The sequence below is a fragment of the Euprymna scolopes genome, chromosome 6 (genome assembly GCF_053919585.1).
Source record: "Euprymna scolopes isolate OS-2025 chromosome 6, ASM5391958v1, whole genome shotgun sequence".
NCBI classification, from domain to species: domain Eukaryota; kingdom Metazoa; phylum Mollusca; class Cephalopoda; order Sepiida; family Sepiolidae; genus Euprymna; species Euprymna scolopes.
In genome coordinates this window covers 29,170,483-29,194,776 of record NC_136487.1, presented here as the reverse complement: position 1 = coordinate 29,194,776, position 24,294 = coordinate 29,170,483, and the positions used below count along the sequence as shown (strand labels likewise).

Genomic DNA, 24,294 nt, shown 5'->3' with positions numbered 1-24,294 from the left:
GCTCTCTCTCCTCGGTCTTTTCATCCTCCTTGACCCTTCTCGGCTATTTGGTATCACTCTTGTGATAGGGCAATGGAAGGGGATGGGGAGGCATAGAGAACTTATAAATATGCAGTCTTAATGTTCTTGGTTCTATGTAACGCTTCTTCATGTTTTGCCTCTGAAGCAGTTTGTTCATGAGGCTCATGTGTATTAGTCTCCGCATTCAAGGGTTTTATTATTATTATTATTATTATTATTATTATTATTATTATTATTATTATTATTATTATTATTGTTGTTGTTGTTGTTATCTCACAAGGAGTTTTCAAACAGACCAGTATCAAAGATTTCTCTTTTTCAGCAACCTGTGGTGTTCCCTGGAGTCTGAGTGACAACAAGTCTCCTCGGATTTCCAGTACTCTTCACCTCCTTTGGTAACATTTGCATCATCACAACAGCCGTTTAACCATTTATTTGTTTCACTGAAATTTAGATGGCAATAAACCTCCCCATGGTCCCAGATCTTTTCACACTCATCCAGTTGAAGAATGGTTAGTGCTTTCCCTCCTCGGTCTTTCTATCCTCCTATACTCTTCATGGCCATTTGGTGTGGTTCCAGTTGATGCTGAGACTACAAATTTATCATTATTATTATTATTATTATTATTATTATTGGCTCACATGGAGCTTTCACACAGGTAAACAAACGATCTGATTGGAAACCTGTGATGTTCTCTGGAAGCTGAGTGACAACAAGTCTCCCAGACGTCCAGCTTTCTCCATCTCCTTCGATAGCATTTGTAAATGAATTTGCATCATCGCAACAGCCGCTTACCATTGATTTCTCGCTGGTAGTGGCCATTGGTTTATACTGGAATTTGAGTGGCACTCAGCCTCCTCAAGGTCCCAGTTCTCTTTGCGCTTGTCCAGGTCTGGTTGGCGCTTGCTCCTCGGTCTTTCAGTCCTTCTTGACCCTTCTCTGCCCTTTGGTATCCCTTTTTTATTGGAAGGAACGGTGATGAAACAATGGGGGGATGCATGATGGAGGTGTAGAACTTGTAGATATGCAGTTTCGGTATTCTTCATTCCCTGTAACGCTTATTCGTTATATTGTCTTGTATTATTCTCTGCATTCAAGGGTTTTCCTTAATATTTCAGTCGTTTTCATTATCGTTAGTCATTGTACTTTTGCAGTTATTCCTCTGATTCCAGTTTCTGACATTCTTTTTTCAAAGTTTTTCGGAATTGTTCCTAGTGCTCCGACTATTATCGGTACTATTTGGACTTTCTTCATCATCCAAATCACTTTTAACTCTCCGGCTAGCTCTGTGTATTTGCTTCGTTTCTCCTTTTCTTTCATACTCACCCTGTGGTCAGCTGGGACTGCAAAGTCTACGATTTGACAGGATTTTTCTTTCTTGTTAATCATTACGACATCTGGTCTTCTTGCTTGGATGGGTTTGTCCGTCTGTATGTCCATGTCCCATAGGATTTTGTGACTCTCGTTTACGAGTGCTGTTGCGGTTTATTATTATTATTATTATTATTATTATTATTATTATTATTATTGTTGTTGTTGTTGTTGTTGTTGTTGTTGTTAATCTTGTTATTATTATCATTATTATTATTATTATTACTATCATTATTTTTATTGTCATTATTGTTATTATTATGATCATTATTGTTATTATTATGATTATTATTGTTATTATTGTTATTATTGTTGTTGTTGTTGTTGTTACTGTTATTATAATTACTATTATTTTATTATTAGTAGTAGTAGTATTAGTATTGTTATTATTATTACTACCATTGTTATTATTATTATTATGATTAGTATTGTTATTATTATTGTTATTATTATTGTTGTTGTTATTACTGTTATTATTATTACTGTTATTATAATTACTATTATTTTATTATTAGTAGTAGTAGTATTGTTATTATTATTATTACTACCATTGTTATTATTATTATTATTAATATTATTATTAATATTATTGTTGTTGTTGTTGTTAACATTTTCTTTGTTCATTCTTAGTTTATGGTGTTGTTTTAATATCTCTGTCGTAAAACCATATCGCTTATTTCCCTTTTTTCTGGTCTCCTCTTCTCTTATTCATCCTATTCTTTACTTGTGCGCGTCTTTGCTTTCCCATTGTTCATTTTGGGTTTTGCGTGTTGTCATTATTGTTATTAAAACCTTACTCTTCCCTTTGTAAACCTGTCATGGTATCAATGGTTTTATTGTATTTATCAATTTGAGATGAGGTGAAGGACAAAGATTACATTGTCCACAACGGTTTAAAAATATAAGCGTATTATAAGGCAATGACGAAGAAATGGGAGACTGTTATAGATACTGTCCCTTCAAAAATTGATTGAGCTGAACCCGATCTATACATAGCAGTAACACAAAGAAAGATTTAAAAGATGTATAAAAAAAAAATAGATGTTGGCTTATGTTCCTTAATTTTATTGATATTCGTTCTTTTTTTATTCTTTTCTTCTTCCGTTCCTTGTATACACGTTTTGTTTTCAATATTATGAATGAAAGGAAGGAACGAAGGAAGATATGGAACAAAGGATAAGAAAAGAGAAAGAAAGTAAATTATAAATAAAGTAATACAATATAAAATATATAAATAAACGAGGAGAAAAAAATATTAAATATAAAATAAAGAAAAACATTTACAATAAACGTAAGGTAATAAAAAGTTATTGCGAAAACACAACGGGAAAAATAATTCAATTTAAAACGTATAAAAAAATTTTTTTAATTAATTCGAAATTTAATCATGTATTAGCGTTTATGCATTTAAAATTAAATTATTCCCCCTTTTCGTCTGTTTAATAACGTTTTGCTGGTTTAATTTATATTTTTATGTACAATTTTTATGTCAGCTTTTAGTCGCGTGCAAGCGACTCTATAAGTCCGTCGGTCGGTCGGTCGGTCCGTAACACTTTTGTGCTTTTTGGTTAAGATCAAAGGTCTGTTGGTAATAGATGCTGTTCTTAGATTTTTAAGTTTTTCCGGGGAAAAGGGGAGCTGGATAGTGACAATTAGTATGAAGGGTTGCCCCTACATTGACCAAGGTCTTATATGTGGGGCTGCCCCCACATATTGTCTTTTCTTGCAGTAGCTGCTGGAACGGATACTACACTTTGATCTTGGCCAAAAGGCCAAGAAAGGGGTATTTATTTGCTCCCCCACCGAGCAAATTAGGCACAAGGCGGATTTTTAATGTGAGGAGTGAAGGGGAAATGGGGGCCAACTCCCCGGGGAGTAGGGGAGCTGGATAGTGACAATTGGTATGAAGGGTTGCCCCTACATTGTCCAAGGTCTTATATGTGGGGTTTCCCCACATATGGTCTTTGCTTGCAGTATCTGCCGGAACAGGGTATTTATTTGCTCCCCCACTGAGCAAATTAAGCACAAAGCCGATTTTTTACATGAGGAGTGAAGAGGAAATGGGGACCAGCTCCCCGGGGAGTAGGGGAGTAGGGGAGCTGGATAGCGACAATTGGTATGAAGGGTTGCCCCTACATTGACCAAGGTCTTATATGTGGGGTCGCCCTCACATATGGTCTTTGCTTGCAGTAGGTATTTATTTGCTCCCCCACCGAGCAAATTAGGCGCAAGGCCAATTTTTAATGTGAGGAGTGAAGGGAGGGGGAAGGGGAAAAGGGGACCAGCTCCCGAGAGGTGGGAAATGGGAGCTGGTTAAAGGTCAGGTATGTGGGGTTGCTCCCACATCTGGTCTTTGCTTGCAGTATCTGCCGAAATAGATACTACACTTTGAGATATTAAATCTTTTATTCATGTTAAAAATACAGTCAAAATCAACGATGAACAAAAAACTGGCCAACTCAAAAGGGGGGATTGTGGGGGTCGTTGGTCATCCTTGTCACTCCAGAACTTAATAGAATAAAAAGTTTCTCCCAGCTAGTATCTTCTTTCACCATAATACCGCATTCACCCTTTCATATTGGGGGACGTCCTACTTAACTCCCAGTTTTTAAAACATTTTTTATTGACGTGTAAAAACAAAAAAGATAACAATAAAATGGTACAATAATTCATTTGTGTCGAGGGCGGGGCAAGAAAAAACAAAAGGTGATTAGTAGGACCCTCCCACCCCCGTCTAGTTGATAGAGTGCCTGTTCCACTAGGTTTGTAAAAGGAACCTCGCTTCTGCGGGTCAGTCTCTAGGTGGGAATGACCTCTAGATGAGGGTGAATGGAGAAAAGAAAATTTTGTGGGTAAGGGATGGGGGTTAGTTTGTATTTCTTTCTCTCCAAGATGGGTAAAATTTAGAGGAAGGGGTGAAAACAAATATTGCAGGTAAGAGGGGATGGGGATCTTGGAGGCTTCCTAATCGGGGAGGGATGGAACACACACTCAGCTAGCTGAGAGGCTACTGGTTTAATTTTACTTTACAGAACTGCACGTTCCACACCTAGGCGGGGAACACGTATTCAAATTTGGCTCCTCTTCGTACACACAGACTTGCCACATGTATCCATCTTCTGTCAAATGCCGCGCGATGCAGCCTTCTTCTATCACATCTGATCTTCACCCGTAGTTGGTGTTTAAAGAAAGCGATCAGATCTTGATCAGAAAAAGACAACACCCCCCGGCAACCTTGCAGACGCGACGTCCAAATCACCATTCTGGCCATGGCCAGGATCGTAACATAGACTATTTGTCTTTCCCGATCCCACGGCGGCCTCACGTTGTCCACAACATTGGATACACTAATTGGGCGAGGATGCTCAGGATCGATGCGAGCCGTCACTCCGCTGACATACGACCAGTACTGGCGGAGTTCGCGGCAATCGAAGAAAGCGTGATCAGTAGTTTCTACAGCCATTGTCCCACAACGAGTACAATCAGGCGACTCCAAAAACCCGGAACTGCATTGTATGTTGAGTGGAAGTGTATTTGGGGCCAATCGCCAGGTTAGAGAGAACTCCGAATTGTCCAGATGACTCGAACCTGGCACCCAGCTCCACGTGCAGCGGATCTCACTCTGCTGCCACCCCAAACGCGCACATAGCGGGTCGTTGGCGGCCCCATTCACTAGATCCCTGTGGAGTTCCCTACGGGTAGCAGTCACAAGGTCACTGGACCTTGGTAGTCGTTTTAGCGCGGCTCGGCACTCTTTCATGTAGGCAGATTCTCCCCGCGGCCTGCGACGGCTCTCGATGGAAGGGTCGAGAACGAGGTCGGGGAAGGCGGCAGTAACCACGGGGTGCCACGGTTGGTCATCTTGCATATAGTGGCTCAGGAAGGCCAGCCTCTCAGCATCTCGATGACACTTCAAGTCCGGCATTCCCAAGCCTCTCTCACACAGACCTGTCTGCTCACCCAGTGTCTTCCTCTGTCCCAAAGGAGCGAGAACAAGAGTTCGACAAGAGCTTTTAGGTGTTGTGCAGGCAGGGGAAGTACGGCCAGTCGGTAAAGGATGAGAGGAAAGACGTAAGTGGCGCACGCCTCAGCTCTACCCTTTAAGGAAAGTTTCCTAGGAAGCCACGAATTGACTGCAGCCTCCACCTTTGACCGTACCTCCAACCAATTCTTGTCAAGCTGGAGACCCGGTCCGAACCACACGCCAAGGATCCGGACCGGGCCATCTGTCCAGCTGAAGGGCGCCGGGAGGTTTGAGTTGCCACTCCAGGCGCCCAACCGCAGTCCTACCGACTTGCTGTGGTTTATCTTGGCCCCCGTGTTTATTTCGTACTGTGCGAGTGCCTCCGACACGACCTCAATGTCTCTGAAACCCGACACGAAGACCGTGACATCATCGGCGAACGCGGATACCTTGGCAGCTGATCTGCCAGGCAGAGCCATTCCGCGCAGGGCCGAATTTGCCTCCCCATGTCTCAGCTTGCGGAGCAGAGGCTCCAAAGCTAGGACATAAAGCAGGGGTGACAGCGGACAACCCTGACGAACCGACCGAGAAAGGGTTTCGAGCGCTTTCCGTTGACTTGCACGACAGCCATGGGCTGTCGATACATTATGGAGATCCACTTGCAAAAGTCCGGTTTAAAACCGGCGGCCTCTAAGACAGATGCCAGGAAACGATGGTCGACCCTATCGAAAGCTTTGGGCTGATCTAAGTTGATCAGCGCAGCTTCCGTGTCGTCATCTATTCCCCCGTCTAGGATCGTGCGGATCAGGTGCAAGTTGTTCTGAATCGATCTCCCCTTCACAGCGTACTTCTGTTCCGGTTCAACCAACTCGTCGATAACAACCTGCAGCCGATTCGACAGGACCTTGGCCAAAATCTTCAACACTGTGTTTAGCAGAGTTATAGGCCTGTAGCCGTCTAACTCTTCCCCTCCATGCCAGTCACCTTTCTTCAGCAATGTGATCACTCCCTTGGTTACCTGCCCTGGGATGGATCCCTAAGCAAACCAATGGGTGAACATACCCGTCAGAAGAGGCAGAAACATGGGCGACAGCCTCAAGTACAGTTCGTATGGCAGACTATCAAGTCCTGGCGATCTCTCACAGCTGACCTGCTTCAGCGCAGTAAAGACCTCCCGCTCCGTCACCCGGCCCTCGCAACTAGGCGCTCTAGCCGCCTCGAGGCGGGGAGAGTCGGCCAAATAGTCGCTAAACTCAAGGACCGGAAGATCGGGCTGCTGCGTAAAACGCTCCTCGAAATGTTCTCGAAACCTCTCGCAGATCTCCCGAGTCGATTCCAGGGTGCGTCCATCCGGATGTCTGACTTTCACAATGTATTTGTCCGAGCCACGCCTAGAACCCTCACGGCGCACGTCTGCATCAGAATTGACTGCTTCGTTGCCTATCTTTCTAAGACTAGCTCTAACTACTTGGCCTTCGTAACGCTCGCTAGTCTCGTGTAGAAGGTCCTGCTTAGCTAGTTCCTGACTAACCCTATCACCCTCCCCCGTAGCCTGGGCTAGTTTCTGCTCTAGCTGCTGCTAACAAATTAGGCACAAGGCCGATTTTTAATGCGAGGAGTGAAGGAGACATGGGGACCAACTCCCCGGGGAGTAGGGGAGCTGGATAGTGACAATTGGTATGAAGGGTTTCTCCTACATTGACCAAGGTCTTATATATGGGGTTGGTATTTATTTGCTCTCACACTGAGCAAATTAGGCACAAGGCCGATTTTGAGTGAGGAGTGAAGGGGAAAATAGGGACCGACTCCCCGGGGAGTAGGCGAGCTGGATAGTGACAATTGGTATGAAGGGTTGCCCCTACATTGACCAAGGTCTTATATGTGGGGTTTCCCTCACATATGGTCTTTGCTTGCAGTATCTGCCGGAACAGATGGTATTTATTTGCTCCCCCACCGAGCAAATTAGGCACAAGGCCGATTTTTAATGTGAGGAGTGAAGGGAGGGGGAAGGGAAAAAGGGGACCAGCTCCCGAGAGGTGGGAAATGGGAGCTGGTTAAAGGTCAGGCATGTGGGGTTGCCCCCACATCTGGTCTTTGCTAGTCATAGCTTGCAGTATCTGCCGGAACAGATACTACATTTTGATCCCAGCCCGTAGGCCAAGAAAAACTTAAAAAGCTAAGAACAGCATCTATTAACAACAGACCTTTGATTTTAACCAAAAAGGCCAAGCACAAAAGTGTTACAGACTAACCGACAGACCGACCGACAGACCGACAGACCGACAGACCGACCGACCGACTGATCGACGGAGTGACTTATAGTCGTTTCCACGCGACTAAAAACTAGTGACTGATAGGTGTTAGATAAATAGCCTCCAACCTAAAAAAAAAATAAAATAACAATTCTTCTCCCTTTTTTTGAAACATGTTAGGATCAAAAGACAAAATAAGCGAAGCGAGAGTTACGAGTATTGGAATTAAACGCAAGGTTCATTTTCCACTGTAGTGTAATTATGTACGACATTTTATACTTTTTTATTGAATTGTTTTACTTTTTCGCTTTGTTTAATTTTGTATTTTTTATGTATAATTATTTACTTTAGCTTTACTTTTCGGTTTTTTAATGTTTTTATTAGTGTTAACTTTTGTAAACGTTCTTCCTTTATTTCTTCTCTTCTTTAACTTTGCTTTCTTTCAAACTTTGTTTACATGTTCCTTCTTTTCTTCCTCTCTTTCTTTCTCTCCTTCTTGCTTGCTATTCACACTTCCCTTATTCCTTATTTCTTTTAGATTTCTATCCCATTTTTTTATATATATTATTTTTTTTTCATTCATGTATTATTCTTTATTCATTACACCTTTTCTTATTTTCGTATTCCTTTCTGTTTGTACCTCCATCGCTTCTTAATTTTTCTTTCTCTCTTTTCTGTTCACTTTCGTGTCGTTTACTTGGGAGACACAACTTATGAAGGCCCGAAGGCCACTTAAACATGTATATTAATGAATGTAAGGTGCTAGTGTAGTAACCGTTAATGTTGTAAATTGGGTATAATTTGATTATCGGGACAGATCATCAATAACTTGTTTGTATTGGATTTATAGGTTATTATATTGTATTCAACCCGGAAGCATGCCAGCGGAATAGTATTCCACAGGCGAGCAGTTCTTTGAAAGAAGTTTTGTTCATGGAATCTGCGTTTAGATTTAGACACAGTGGGGGAAATCGTGTGGAGTGTTTTCTTTTTTTGTGTGAAATTTTGGCAGGGGAAATGGAATAGATTGGAGATCAATCGAGCACTTGCCATATAAATAACGATAAAGCAGAGATAGACTCGCAAGGTTTCTTCTGTGGGAAAAAGGTTGCAGAGAAGAGAAAATGGCATCACCTACTAGGTTTCGAAGACGATTGTGAACTCGATCCAGGTTGAATAGCACGAGTCGAGTAGCTCCTGCCCAGATGTGGCAACAGTACTTAATTTCAGGGCATACCTGGTTCTTATACGGATAAGGATTACATCGGAAGTGAGATATTTACTGGAGTGGTAAAGTGATCCAACCATTTGTAGCGATCTTGGCAATAGATTGAATGTATGTGTTCCATTTTAGATCAGGGGTGAAGCTCAGTTCTAGAAGCTTGTTAAGACATGGAGCTTCCCCAATGCGAGAGCCATTCATTTCAATTGGGGCATGATGGGGGTCAGAGCGATTATGATGAAAGGAGAGAAGCTTGGTTTATAATGTATTAAAATTAACCAGTCACTTTTTTCCTCATTGCACCACGTTCTCAAGATGAGAAGATATATCAGAAAGATATTGGTCATTGCTGGCTTTTGAAGTGTTGCCATAGATTCTAGTGTAGTTTTCACAAATGTCTATAAATGATGTAAGAATGTAATTTCGGAGATCATTGATGAAGATCAGGAAGAGAGTTGGGCATAGGATGGAACCTTGAGCGACGCTGACGTTAATATTATGAGTATCTGATTTCGCTACTCTCGTGAGTTTATCAGATAGAAAGGATGTAATAATTGAGAAAACTTTTCCAGCTATTCCTGATGATCTTGTGAAGTATGCCATACTCTATCAAATGATATGTCAAGAGCTATTGCTCTAGAAACGAATCACCTTTCAAGAGATTCACTAATGCGGTGTGATATAACAATTAGTACATGAGCTGTAGATCTCGCAGAATGGAAACCATATTGCATGTTATTGCTGACGTAGTTGACCACTTCTCTATTTATCACAGATTCCAGCAACTTACTAATGATGCACAGGAGACTGATTGGTCTGTACTGAGAGGGAGATGTCCGATCTCCGGAATTTTTTAATACGGGCAGACTGATGAAGTTTTCCAGGGTTTCAGCGTGTTGGGAAGCATTTCTTCTTTAGGCAACGTTTAAACAGCTTTGTAAGTATGGAAGATAGTACCGGTTGAAGCTTTTTAAACACTATGACTGAAATGACGTCGAGGCCAGTTGCTTTACTGGAATCAAGATTTTTGATAAGCTTGGTAACGTGCAGATATGTCGCATAGCGTTTTTTTTTTTTTTTTTTTTTTTTTCGGTTAAAGGAGGAAATACGGTGTGGAGTAGGTAGCCCTGATCGCAAAGGGGAGAAATTGCCACAAAGTTCTTGGCAAAGAGTTTTGCTTTGTCAGATGCTGACGAAATTACTTCAGATCCATTGATAATGTTAAGGATTGAGGACACGTTTCTGTTCTGGACCCTGTTTGTTATTCGCCACGTGAGAATTAAGCTTCTGCTCAACTACTTTACTTCTTTCTTTTCTTCCATCCTTTTGTTCCTTTTCTTTCTTTTTCGTTTCTTTTTTTTCTTTACACAAATCCTTATTTGTTTCATTCTTTATTTCTTAACTCGCTATTTTATTCCTTTTATATTTCTTTGTGTCTTGCTTCTATCATTCTATCTTTCCTTATTTATTTTTTTCTTTATTGCATTGAATACACAGAGTGATTGAAAATTACGTCCCTATTTTAAAATACATACACTTGTGGAGGAACTTCATCTTGTATAAGAATTAACTTCAATATTGCCTCATGAATTGACAAATTTCATCTCTCAATATAGTGAGGGACTTCACACTTTGCTATTGTTGTACACGAACGGCTTAATATCCAATTCCCTGGAAAATGGACGAGTCGTCGTGGTTCACAGGAATGGCCGGCTAAAGGTTCTGACTTAACGCCCAGCAACTTCTTTCTCTGGGTTGGCTGAAAGAGCAAAAAATGGAACAGGTACATTAAATCTGTTGCCAAGGTCGCTGGAAAAAGAGTGGGATCCTTCTACCGCTCCAGCAGATACCTCGCTGCTGATGCAATTCTCTATCTATATAAAAGCCAAGAACATCCAAGGATGGAATACTGCTGCCACATCTGGACAGGGGCTACTAAAAACAGCCTATCCTGCCTCGACATAGTACAAAATAGACTTCGTGGCTTAGTGGGGAATGCCCTTTTCTCTTCCCTGCAACCTCTCTCCCATAGAAGAGATGTTGCAAGTCTGTCTTTGTTTTATCGTTAATTCCATGACAAGTGCTCGTCTGATCTCCAATTTCTGGTACCTCCTCGCCAATCTTTCACGAAAAACACTAATCTAGCTGAAATCACGGTTAATAATTTTGCCCACTCTTTATATGTGCCTAAATCATGAACAAAGCTTCTTTCTTAGAACTGACTAGAACTTGGATGTTTTCAAGTCCAACATAAACAAATTCCTGATAAACCGCCCCCTTAAGTAATCCAATTTATCAAATCTCCATTACTAACGATTACTACGATACTATCCCATTGATTACTGTACACGTAATAACCCTTATCCTCGAGTGGCCCCCGGGCCTTGATAAGTGGTGAGTCCCATGTAAGAAAAAGAAAAAGAAGTTTACTTAACCAAACCAAGAAATTTAAAAGAACTTGAACGATGAATACGTCACCATACCACGATAGTTTCTTGTGAAATCAGTTTGGTGTCAAATAAAGGCTCCTATATTGAATCTAACTTATATACACCTATAAATTCGTTTTTTTCTTTTGTGTGTATTGATATTCATATTAAAAACCTTCTTTTCTATTTATTTAAAAAGAAAATACAATGTCTTATATATGGGTTGTGGAAATGCATTCACTAGCAAAAGATCTAGCTAATTTGCATATTCTTTTAAACATTCCTAACATCATTTGTAGACATTTATGCTGATGACACTACCATTTATGGTAGCACATCTAAGACAGTAAACGACCAAGTTCTCTCCGATTCTCTCTCCTCTGATCTTGAGTATGTGGTACAATGGGGAAAGGAGTGGCTGGTTACTTTTTATGCATCTAAAACCAAGCTTCTCTCTTTACATCATCAACATTCTGATTCACATCTGGCATCAATTGAAATGAATGGCTCTCGTCTTCAGGAGGCCTCAAGTTTTGACAAGCTTCTGGGCTTGACCATTACTCCTGATCTTACTTAAATGGAACATGTACATTAAATCTGTTGCCAAGGCTGCTGGAAAAATGGTGGGATCTTTCTATCGATCCAGTAGATATCTCACTGCTAATGCAATTCTCTATCTATATAAGAGCCAGGTACGTCCAAGGATGGAATACTGTTGCCACATCTGGGCAGGAGCTACTAGAAAGGACTTGTCCTGCCTTCAGAGAGTTCAAAATAGACTTCGTAGCCTCGTAGGAGATGTCCTTTCCTCTTCCCTGCAACCTCTATCTCACAGAAGAGATGTCGCGAGTTTGTCTCTGATGTATCGTTATTTTCATGGAAAGTGTTCGACTGAGCTTCAGTCTATGGTCCCCCTCGCCAAACTTTCACAAGAAACACTCGTCTAGCTGAAAACACTATCAATAATTCCCCCCATTCTTTATCTGTGTCTAAACCTAAACGTAGATTCCATGAACAAAGCTTCTTTCTTAGAACTGCACGCCTGTGGAATTGTCTTCCGTTTTTCTGCTTTCCGGCTGATTACAATATGGTTGTCTTCAAGTCTAACGTAAATAAGTTCTTGATGAGCCGTTCCATATAAGTTAACAAATTTACCGAATTTTCATTACTAATGATTACGATATTGTCCAATTTCTACTGTACACTCTTTTAACCCTTATCCTCGAGTGGCCTCTTGGCCTTGATAATGTGGTGATGCCTGTGTAAAAAAAAAAAAGAAATTAATTCCCTATTAGTTTTTTTCGGCTTTCTTATGTAATGATCATCTAGAGTAAACTATTACGTGTAATTATATTCAAGCAGATATTTTACATTATTTATACTTGCATAATATTTGCGTAAAATATTTACAGTAAACAAAAAAATTGTTTCCATATATATTTATGTATACGTGTATATTTTTGTTTAATCTATTAGTCTGTCTATCTATATATCTATAAAAGTGAACGTGTCTGTGCGTCTGTCTGTGTGTCTGTGTGTGTACATTTCCCTATGCAATAACTCTGTCAATTTTTAGTCTACAGACTCGAAATTCGATATACAGGGTACTGAGATTTGGGAAAATCTACGTGGTCGGTTTTCGGCCAGAAATTTGGCTGTTAAGGGGTCAAAGTTCAACGATTTGACCTTTGAGAACTCAATTAAACTCCTCCGACAATATTGAGTCTAAACACTTGAAATTTTAGATATAGGTTCCTTTGACATGTATGTAACTTAATAACTTGATTTGAACCCAAAACAATAAATGGTGAGGAGTCATAATAGGGGTCAAATTTTAAAAAAATTGACCGGTTTTTTTTTTTGTTTGCTTGTTTTTTTGTTTGTTTGTTTTTTTTGCTCAACATACACCTCCAAACACCCGGGCAACGCCGGGCACTCGTGCTAGTTTTAAATAAAAGTCCATGCATTATTCTTTTTTCTCATATTCATTAATTGTATAAATCATATATCAAAAATAAATTCATATTAAAATAGGGAGTTTCAATTCATAACAAAATTAGACATATTTTTCTGTTAAGGAGGTACAACTTATTAAGGCCCAAACACCGTTCGAGGATAAGGCTAAGTGAATGCCAGTGGGACATTGAGACAACCCCGTGACGATTGATGATGATGATGATGATGATGATGATGATGATGATGATGATGGTGATGATGATGGTGATGATGGTGATGATGATGGTGATGATGATGGTGATGATGATGATGATGATGATGATGATGATGATGATGATGATGATTGAGGAGAATGCTTATTTTAAAAGACTGCTCAACAAAAATTTATTTACATTGGACTTCATATTGATTACGTTTTAGTCAACTGGGAAGCATTACGGCGGTATTGGGCTAAACTGACAGGCTGTTCTAGCTCATTGACGTTTAGTTTAGTTTTTGGTAAGCAGACAGACGATGAGAAACTATTGTCTGTGTTTGTAGCTCGATTCGTTTTTATTGTGAGCTTTTCATGGGGATACCATAGTTTGAAGTTCAGTCGAGCACCTTCCATGAAAACAACAATAGAGCAGAGAAAGTCTAGCAGCGTCTTGGATGAGTCTATACTCGTTAATTGAGCGATGTTGGCACATAAGCTGGTATGTGAATTTTCAACTTTATCTAGCTTCTACCTCTTTATAGAAAGTTCGAGGAAAACATTTGTGAAGTTTAGTAGTTGCACGTGGGAGTAGGTAACTATGATGAATGCATTTACGCATTGTTTTTTGGCACAAAAAAACATTAGAAATTAAGATTTTATGTAAAATTAATTTCTTTTGAGGTGATGCTGAATAGCTTTTATGACTATGTTTTTTGTTGTTTGTTTACTATGAAAAAAATATCACAGTATTTTTAAAAAGTATTTATGTAATATTCTTGTTTATTATGTTCAATTTTTTTGGATTTATAAAACACGTATCCAGTCTAAACAAAAATCCTTTCGACTTCCGTGAGATTTGAACTCGGGTATAGACATCACAAAAACTACTATACTAGAAATGTTCACTCTGCAAATTCTTTTTTCTTCTGTTAACCAATCGCGTGTTTATATTTGCGTTTGAACATACAAACTCCCAAAATACCATAACTTTTAAACGTTATGTAGACTAATTTTTTACGATTATGGTGATGAAATAACAATGTTGTTTTTAGATCGATGTTTTGATTGTGGAACGAAATATAGACAGTGGGGAATTTAAATTCTTTACATAACAAACGCGATCGAATATAATTAGGTAGTCATTTTAGCCCTTCTCGACGCAGGACTACAAAATTGCAAGATTTTACTCACAATCTTTTATATGACGAAACGGATATATATAGATATTGGTCGGATGGTTATCCATTATCAATGTACATTTATTATAATATTGTCGTAACTATGATTACATTACGATACCCGTTTTCGTCATTTCGCTAAAGTTTAGTGTTTGAACTTGCGTCTGTTTGTCGTGATTGTCCCTTCCTTGTCTCCGCCCGAATTCGGTGCTTGATTTTAACAGTGAGCTTGGTGTTCAATGCTATGACAAAAGGTTTTCCTTTTCCAATAAGATTCCAACCCAAGTTTAAAACAAACAACAATGTTTTATTTCAAGGTTACGATGACACTCGGTTACTCCTATAATTGAAAGACATGCAAAACAGGAAAACCACTGAACTCTGTTCGTTCTGCTGAACTACATTATTTTCTGTAGACGAAAATACTCGAAAATTAATGTTTTATCAGTGAACATAACAACCTATTGACCAAAAGTTCTCATATCTGACGTGAGCATTAAATTTCTAGGATTTCATCTGCTTTGATTTCTCAGCCTGAATATCCATCTAAACTTTTCCAAATAATGAAATCAAATTTTGGTAGTTCTATATAGCTAAATATTTCTCCCATTGCAGGCCTGTAGTTCACATGCATTACACTAAACATGCAGCATTACGCACGTTTACAAGTAAAGTTGAGCTTAGTCAGTACTTAGATAATTAACCATTTCAAAAAGCTGCCTGCAAAAATCTGGAACTAGTAATTTTGCAGTCGAGGGTCGGTTACCGAAAGTGCAATTTCAGTTAGCAGTCATGAGCCGTACATTAAGATATGGGTCGATCAGATGGATTTCTAGTGTCATAAACAACTTATATGCGCAATAATTCAATGTATATAACCTGTCAACATACCTAGTGTTACCATACAATGGTTAGATAGAGTTTCTTACCGACGTGAAAATAATACATCTAGGAACAGGGTTTCTGTTGAAAAACAAAGCCGTACAATAGGAACCCGTTACTCCTGTATTGTACTCCAATCTTCTAGTTATGGTATCACAAACAAAGCATTCACACCCAATCTGTCATCAGCCAGCACAGAAGTAGTAAGACTCATAGAACTTACATGAGAATGTTAGTGCGTAATCTGGTCTAACTTGAGATAGGGAACTTATATTCGAAATCACTTGAACAAAGAGAAGATAATAATAAAGTTGTTTTTGAGCACCTTTCGTTCATTCATTTAGAATGAATCAAATGATTATCGTTGGCATTCGTTTCCCCGGTATCTTTTTAGTAAGATTTTTTTTTCTGGAAAACATCAAGTACCTACGGGAGGGACCACGTGAAAGTTGCCAACGTCTTTAAGTGAAAGTTGCCAACGTCTTTAAGTGAAAGTCTTTTCTGTGAAACGCACTGGATTCGAACCTAGCATACTCAGCTTTCTAGGCTATGTTGTTAAACACTTAGCTATCGTCACCTCCCTGGTTGTGAAGTTGATAAATTATAAAATTTACTTAAACCGATATTTTTTCAAAAGAGATCAAAGGTAGAGTTTTATCATTAGTTTTCAGAAAGACACTTAACTTGGCTTACGCAAGTACAATCGCATTTCAGCGAATTAACGCTCATTGAACCAAACATAAGATAAATTCTAACACTCGATATATAAAAATTAAATAGATTTTAAAAAAAACAGCAGCAGCATAGCGTATTATTTGGATTCTTCAGACAACAGTTCTCAACATGAGTGTCATTTTCATAACGTTTCAATCGATATAAGCTCTGATCTTTTTCGTATTTGTTTTTTTTTTTGTTTTTTGTTTTTTCGAACAACTGTTCTTATTTTCAGTACCATTTTCACAACGTTTCGATCGATATAACCTTCAATCTTCTTCAGATATATCTTTGCGGACTCGGGAATTTTTCTCTCAAACTCATGAATTTGCACAGAATTTCGAACGGACCCTTTATTAAATTCACGGGGATAGCTTGCCATCGTTTCCATCAGAAGTCTTAGATAATTGGTTATTCTATTTTTGGTCGCCCACACTGCGGATTGAATCTTAAACCTTCGAAAAAATGTCACTTTTACAATTGAATATTTACTAACGTCTACGCCATGGGTAGTCCGAAAAATTAAAATAAAACGATTAACCAATCCTCATCTCAAACATTCAGAAACGCAGCAGAATAACGGTTGTCACTCGTGCTTTCTCAATAATATCGTGAAGGATTCACTCCTAAACTAATTATGAATTCTGGTTGGTTGGTTGGTTGGTTGGTTGGTTGGTTGGTTAGTTGGCTTATCAACTCATTTAAGGTTATTTAATGTCGAATCCAGTTATTTTGAAGAAAAATTTAATAGAATATATATTTTTTTCAAGTCGGTTTCTATTTAACCCATAATTGGGACCTTAATAGGTACTACCACTCCCGGTTAGAGTGGATCTGAGAGCAATGGCAATTAAAGGGTGGCTTCACACTCCCCAAAGCCCACAAGCTGGGGCCTCACCATCGGATATAGTTTAAGGTCATATCAAGGACCATGTATTCTGGAACATAGTTGCTAGGCGTAAAGGGGAAATAATGTGAACTATATTTACTTTAATTTAGTTTTGGAAAAAGAAGGTAAAGAAGGTGATAATCCTTCGTGAAAATTAAGATACATCCTATTTGTGTGAAATTTGAACAGCATTAGAAACTAACTCATAAATATTCTACAAATTTCATTTCCTTTGGAGAATTTTAAAGGTTTTAATGGATATAATATCGACACAACCTTCTATTTAGAATTTCAAATAAAATTTGCATTAAATTTGATCCACAGTCATAAGTCACCAATTAAACATTACACCCTTAATTTCAAGAGCTTTTCGGATTAATTCTTATATTTTAGATATTTTCCAGAATCTTAATAATTTAATGGGTTTTGATCAAAATTGGAAGTATTACATACATGCATAAATACATAGATATATACACATTACATACATACATGCATGATGATTGCAACGTCTTGTCAGACGAGTGCCACTCCCTCAGACATTTAAAATCCATGAGCCCAAATGTCTGAGGGAGTATCTATACAAATATGATGTTACAGAGTCTTAGCTTTGTACGACAGCTAAGTCTCTCTCTCGGTTTAAAATGTTGAGGTCCAGCAACAAGCAAGAGCAAGATAGCCAGCAACAAATTAAACTGCAGATCAGCTTAATGCGGGTACTGGTCTTCCGCTTTATGGTTTTTTAAATCAGAGATTTGCTTCTCCTAAAAAGGTTGCCTTCACCACGGCTTACGGGAGCCCTCTCTACCCCAATACACATATACACACACACAAATATACACAGTGCTAGTTGGCCGTTGACCCAGAAAAAGAGTTCATTCGCCTTTTGGAAGGTCTTGTTTTTAATCCTTCAGGGAGACTAGCCACCCTCCTCACCAAACAAGTCTGGTAGAGGAACCAGTTTAGTCGCCGGTGACCCGACCATGAGGCAGGTAGTACTGGGTTACATGGTACCAGTAGCATATGACATGACCTGACATATTTTGGGCTCAAATCAAGTTATTAAATCAAGTACATACATACATACATATATACACATTACATACATACATACACAATGGGTTTTGATCAAAATTGGAAGTATTACATACATACATACATACATATTACATACATACATACATATTACATACATACATACAAAATTGGAAGTATTACATACATACATACATGCATATTACATACATACATACATACATACATATTACATACATACATACAAAATTGGAAGTATTACATACATAAGGTTTAATATCCTCATGCATTGGTTTTAATCTATTTAAGGCTCATAAAAATAGTGAAAATTATTATGTCCCGAAAATAAGTTACCACTTTTCAGAAAGTTTAGTACATATATAAAATGTCATAGTTCATGTGAATACACATATCTTGTGACATGATAAAATATTATAATCTATTAGGTATATAAATTTTTCAGTTATTTGCTCCAACAGTTGTCGGTGAATGAGTAGAGCTTTGTATATTATGAAAGATACACTAAAACTTTTATGCTTAGCTCCACGGAAAATAAAATAAGAATTTATTACAAAAATTGAAATGTAATAATTTCACTTATTTTTATTTCTTTATTTTGTGAGATAATAAAACCGTGTAAATTGTGGAATTTCAAATTCCACAATTTACAAACAAACTTAATTACCAATGCATCTAGTAAGCTTAATCGATTTGAGTTATCTCCCGTTGAACACGGCTAATCTTGACAACCAATAACGAATGAGCTTGGTGGAATTTAAGAACATAATATTTTAAACGGAATATTAGCCCCATTATTTTTAGGATGAAAAAGAGAAATTTTAGATAGCTTATATACTTTTATAAAACAACATCACTGTTTAACACTTTGTTCACATTTTTTTCGGCCGGATTTTACTGTTGCTGTTTTTACAACATTTCGGCCTATGAACTCTCCGGCCTTCCGCGTGCGACTTATAGAAATAAGTAACAGCAACTAGACTATTTTATGAAATGCAAATTTAAGGGCAACATTAATTATGGCGTATGAGTCTCCTTTTTTTTAACTTTTTAAATCATTACTATATATTGGGTCCAATATAATCTATCTATATACATATATATATATACATATATATATATATGTATATATATATATATATATATATATATATATATAAATGAACGTGTCTGTGTGTGTCTATGTGTTTGTGTGTGTATCTGTGTACATTTCCCTACGCAATAACTCTGTCAATTTTCAGTCCATAGACTCGAAATTCGATATACAGGGTACTGAGATTTGGGAAAATCTATGTGGTCGGTTTTCGGTCAGAAATTTGGCTGTTAAGGGGTCAAACTTCAACGATTTGATGTTTGAGAACTCTACCAAACTCTTCCGACAATTTGGGGTCTAAACACTTGAAATTTTAGATATAGGTTCCTTGGACATGTATGTAACTTAATAACTTGATTTGAGCCCAAAACAATAAATGTTACGGGTCATAATAGGGGTCAAAGTTTTAAAAAATCTACCGCTTCTTTTTTTTTTCTTTTTTTTTTTTTTTTTTGCTCAACATAAACCTCCAAACGCCCGGGCAACACCGGGCTGAAATGCTAGTATGATAATAAATACGAAATTTGCATTATCAAAATATCATATTTAAGCGTATTTTACGAGCGGGAAATGCTGGGCGGCCTGCTAGTATTCCATAACTTATAATGATAATTCCAATTGTTTAGGCTTTTACAAAGCGCGTGCATATTTTTGAGGCGCATGCGTACATATTATTCTTTGAAAAAATATATTGCTTAATATGCCTCTAAATTTGATGCACCTGTTTTTTCTATTAAATGTTTTTCGTATATAATTTATTTTAAAAGCTTTTGGGCGTGTGATAAATAGTAAAATCTAAAACAACAACAAAAAAAAGGTAAATAATTTACGCTACAAACCGGGTTACCGAGAATATATATGCCAAAATTTATAATGATTCGTTCATTTCTTAATCGAAAAAGAAGAATTATACTTATGTGCCTCTAAATGTTGACATTTACTAAAAATGCGCCTCTGTTACTCATCTTGTTGCCTATGATACATAGTCAAAAAATGTTGATAAGCCGTCTATTAGTTTAAGAAATTACTTTTACGCACAAATATGTATACACATATATATATACATGTAGATATACACATAATTAACGTCATAAAACGTACTTAATTGCAAATATATGTGTAACTATATATATATATATATATATATATATATATATATAGTTACACATATATTTGCAATATACATATATATATATATATATATATATATGTAGATATATAAATATATAAATATTATTGGTTACATATGTGCATACATGTTTCAGTGGAATCTCAATTTAAAGATACCCACCTCATCAGACCAAAAAAAGAAACGACGGCGGGTGTCGCTTCTTTTTTTTTTGGGGGGGGGGGGTGATGAGGTGGGTCTCTCTTAATTAAGATTCAACTGAAACATATATGTACATATGTAACCAATAATGTTTGCATAATAAAAATATTATATATATATATATATCTTCTTAGTCGTCTATTGAACACTCTTTAATAAACACAGAGGTTTCAGTGGATCTACATCTAGGAAACCAAACTTTAAACCATTGTGTATATATATATATATATATATATATATATATATATATATATATATATATATATATATAACTACTTCATTTACTCACATAAATTTATACGAAAGTATAGATTTATGCGTAAACTTTAAGTATTTACTTCAAAAGTGCTCAATACGTAGGTAGAGCTAGTTAGTGATTTATAAAATATATATGGCGATTAAGCTACACTGAATATTCGGCGTTTCATCCACTCTAGGATTCCTCATAGGTCTTTTTCCAACTGACCGGATGCAGTAATATACTCGTTGTTGTGCATACATAGACGCATAAGCCTGAGGAATCCTAGAGTGGATGAAACGCCGAATATTCAGTGTAGCTTAATCGCCATATATATTTTATATAAATCACTATATATATATATATATATATATAGTGATTTATATATATATATATATATATATATATATATATATATATATATATATATATATATATATATATATAGGGTGTCTTATTTTAGGGCGATGAACTTGAAATTAATATAAATAACATAAAATATTTTTATTTCATAAATATGTGGTTTATTCCCAAGATTGTTTTTTGGCATTTAGAAATTAAATACAATTTCAGGCATATGGCTCTGCGACTCACGCGTATATGGCGTAATCTAGAGGTGTTCATAAACTATACATATAAAATCAGGTTGTATTTCGGCAATAACGCGTTGAATGTTGTCTTGCAACAGGCCTGTTGTGTCTGGTTTATCAATGTAGACATAGGTCTTTACATATCCCCAAAGTAAATAATTTGATAGGGGTACCATCGTACGGACGATTAAATTACTTAATCACAAGAATGAGGTGGCGAATCGATAATACATTTCGTGAAATTATTCATTCATAAAATATAAATAAAATAAATTTGCACAATTTGAAAATGCTGCTTAGGTATCAGTTTCTTCGTGGTGAATTGCCAAACCAAGCTGAACTCAAAATAACCTACAGTTTTCAAATCTGCAATTAAAGAAAATAGAGTTGTTAATTTAATGTTGGTCGCCTCTAAAAAAAAAATCATCGCCTACATAATCAGTCCCCTTGCACCCTGAAAATTCCGTGCAGGTCAGCTTCAGTCCGTGATTCTAGATTTATCGATTAGTCCCGGGCATCAGTTGAGCAAGAAAATCGATACTGATTGTTGGAGTACAAGTGATCTGATTCGCCCGACTGTCGTTTGCTATTCGTGACGAAAGTGGGAGGGGAACTGGGTCAAACAAAATGAATTATTAATGGGGATAAAAGGAAATAAGAAACCGAAAAGAATACATTTACGAATGAATTTTGGAATACGGCTGCTAAGCGTCAAGGGTTTAAATGTGGGCTACATTTAGTTTAATTTACTTTAACGCAAAGTGAGTAAAAACGGGTTTACAGCACTTGAACGCAAATGTCCGATTTTTGTACAAATGTATAATATATATTAGAGATCCATCAAAAACATACCCAAATGCATTCATTGTATCGAATTCTGACCATTAGAAATTGTATTGACAACACTTTCATTTTTAAAACGTTCACGTAAGTCTGTGGTTAAATATAGACTTACAGCCTTTAGATATATATATGTGTGCGTGTGTGTGTGTGTGTGTGTGTGTGTGTGTGTGTGTGTGTGTGTGTGTGTGTGTGTGTACGTCTGTGCGTGCGTGTGCGTGCGTGTGCGTGTGTGTGCAATCATGGAAATTTAAATCCACGGAGTAAAATCAAGGAGATCCTTACTGTATTTATGTAAAAGTGCTCAATATAAAATAAATCGTTTATTACGCACAAAACCATTATTTATACAAATATTTTGGGTTACACATTTACGGATTTACAGTTTTATCCGAAACATATCTGCAAATATGTAGCAAAAAATGTTTAATGCTTAACACACACACACACACACATATATATATATATATATATATATATATATATATATATATATATATATATATATATATATATATATATGAAATAATAAAGTGCAATAAGAATACAGGTTGTATAATTCTGTAAATATAAAGTCGAAATAAATATTAGTATCAATACTTATAAGACGATCCCAGACAGACAAAGAAAGCTCAATTTATATATATATATATATATATATATATATATATATATAATGCTCATCTCAAAAATTAATTCCAATTAAAGAATAATATATATATATATATATATATATATATATATATATTCAGAATGTGAGATATTATATAATAATTTCCACATCCAAACAACGTCGCAGCCCACAAGAGCCATGACAGCCACCAAGCCGGAAATACAAAACTCAAGTTTAGCCCTCATTTGGACTCTTGGGGACAAAACTCGAGTCTTGGACTTCCGGTTCGTTGGATACCATGGCTCTTGTGGGCTGCGAAGTTGCTTGGTTGTGGAAATCATTACTATATATATATAATAGTATTTTCAAGTTAAATTTAAATTTTACGATATTTTTTAATTCAATTGTTCGGTGAAAGTACAGAATAGTTACAAAACACCCTCTTCTCTCCATCTTAAGAATAGCTTTTTTAATAATAACTTTATTATTTCAACACGGTTCAATAAGTGTACCAGTACCTTTTTCAGAATGAAATTCTTTCTTCAAGGATAAACAGAATTATGTCACGTGATTTTTTTTTTTTTCACCTGATATATTAGTTTTGTCCTTGTGGTTGTCTGGCCATTATTGGAACTTTTTTTCAGCCCCGCTTCCACTATCTATTTCTATTATATTAGTAAATACATATTTCCGTTTGTGGTCAGTGCGTGCAACTAACACTCAGAAACTACAAAAGATAAGATAGTAAACCTTAATTATTTCGAAAGAGTATGACTCTCAGTTGCTTATGATAAAAAGAAAATACTCTTGTGTTCGTTCGCTAAGAGTTACCAGAGACCAAATAGGGCATAAGGTCATAGAGTTAGAAAAAAATGTTCGAAAAACAACACTGAAACTACAGCACCTATCTATCTATCTATTTATCTATCTATCCGCGTCATTAGTAACTTTATTTTCCGGGCAACACGGTCTGCCAACTGCTTCCTTACCCTCATCAGTAGTAGATTGACTGTTTGCTGTAGTTTCAGTGCTGTTTTTTGAACATGCATTACAATCGGCTGCTGATGAATGTGAGGAAGCAGTTAGCAAACGAGGTTGTACGGAAAATAAAGTTACTAAGGGCGGTGATAGATAGATAGATAGATAGATAGATAGATAGATAGATAGATAGATAGATAGATAGGGGGAGAGAGATTGCTATAATTCGTTAATTTTCTTAGGCATAGTGACGGGCAACGTCGGGTAACCTTGCTATTACATAAATAATTAAAAGCGCTCATAACTATACGATGATACTTTCTTTTTGTTCCCCCTGTATTTTCATTAATACTATACAGTACATAAGCAAAAGATACGCGGCAAAACGAAACTGAAACTACATTTGATAACGAAAGTGAAAGTAAAAGTGAAAAAAACAGGAAGAAATTTAAAATAATAATAAAATATATTGCAATGAAAACAA

The 24,294-nt window shown here is 37.0% G+C and overlaps 1 protein-coding gene and 1 pseudogene across 2 annotated transcripts in view; both read right to left on the bottom strand.

Moving 5' to 3' along the window:
- Positions 1-2,989: 2,989 nt before the first annotated feature.
- Positions 2,990-24,294, bottom strand: part of LOC145277596 (uncharacterized) — a 137,417-nt gene continuing 116,112 nt past the window's right edge. For both annotated transcript variants that reach the window (XM_080129111.1, XM_080129112.1), the window contains exon 2: positions 2,990-10,590. In XM_080129111.1, coding sequence (XP_079985237.1) covers positions 4,443-5,318 — 876 coding nt within the window. In that variant the 5' untranslated portion in view covers positions 5,319-10,590 and the 3' untranslated portion in view covers positions 2,990-4,442. The remainder of the gene's footprint in view (positions 10,591-24,294) is intronic.
- Positions 3,053-3,178, bottom strand: LOC145278507 (U2 spliceosomal RNA; annotated as a pseudogene).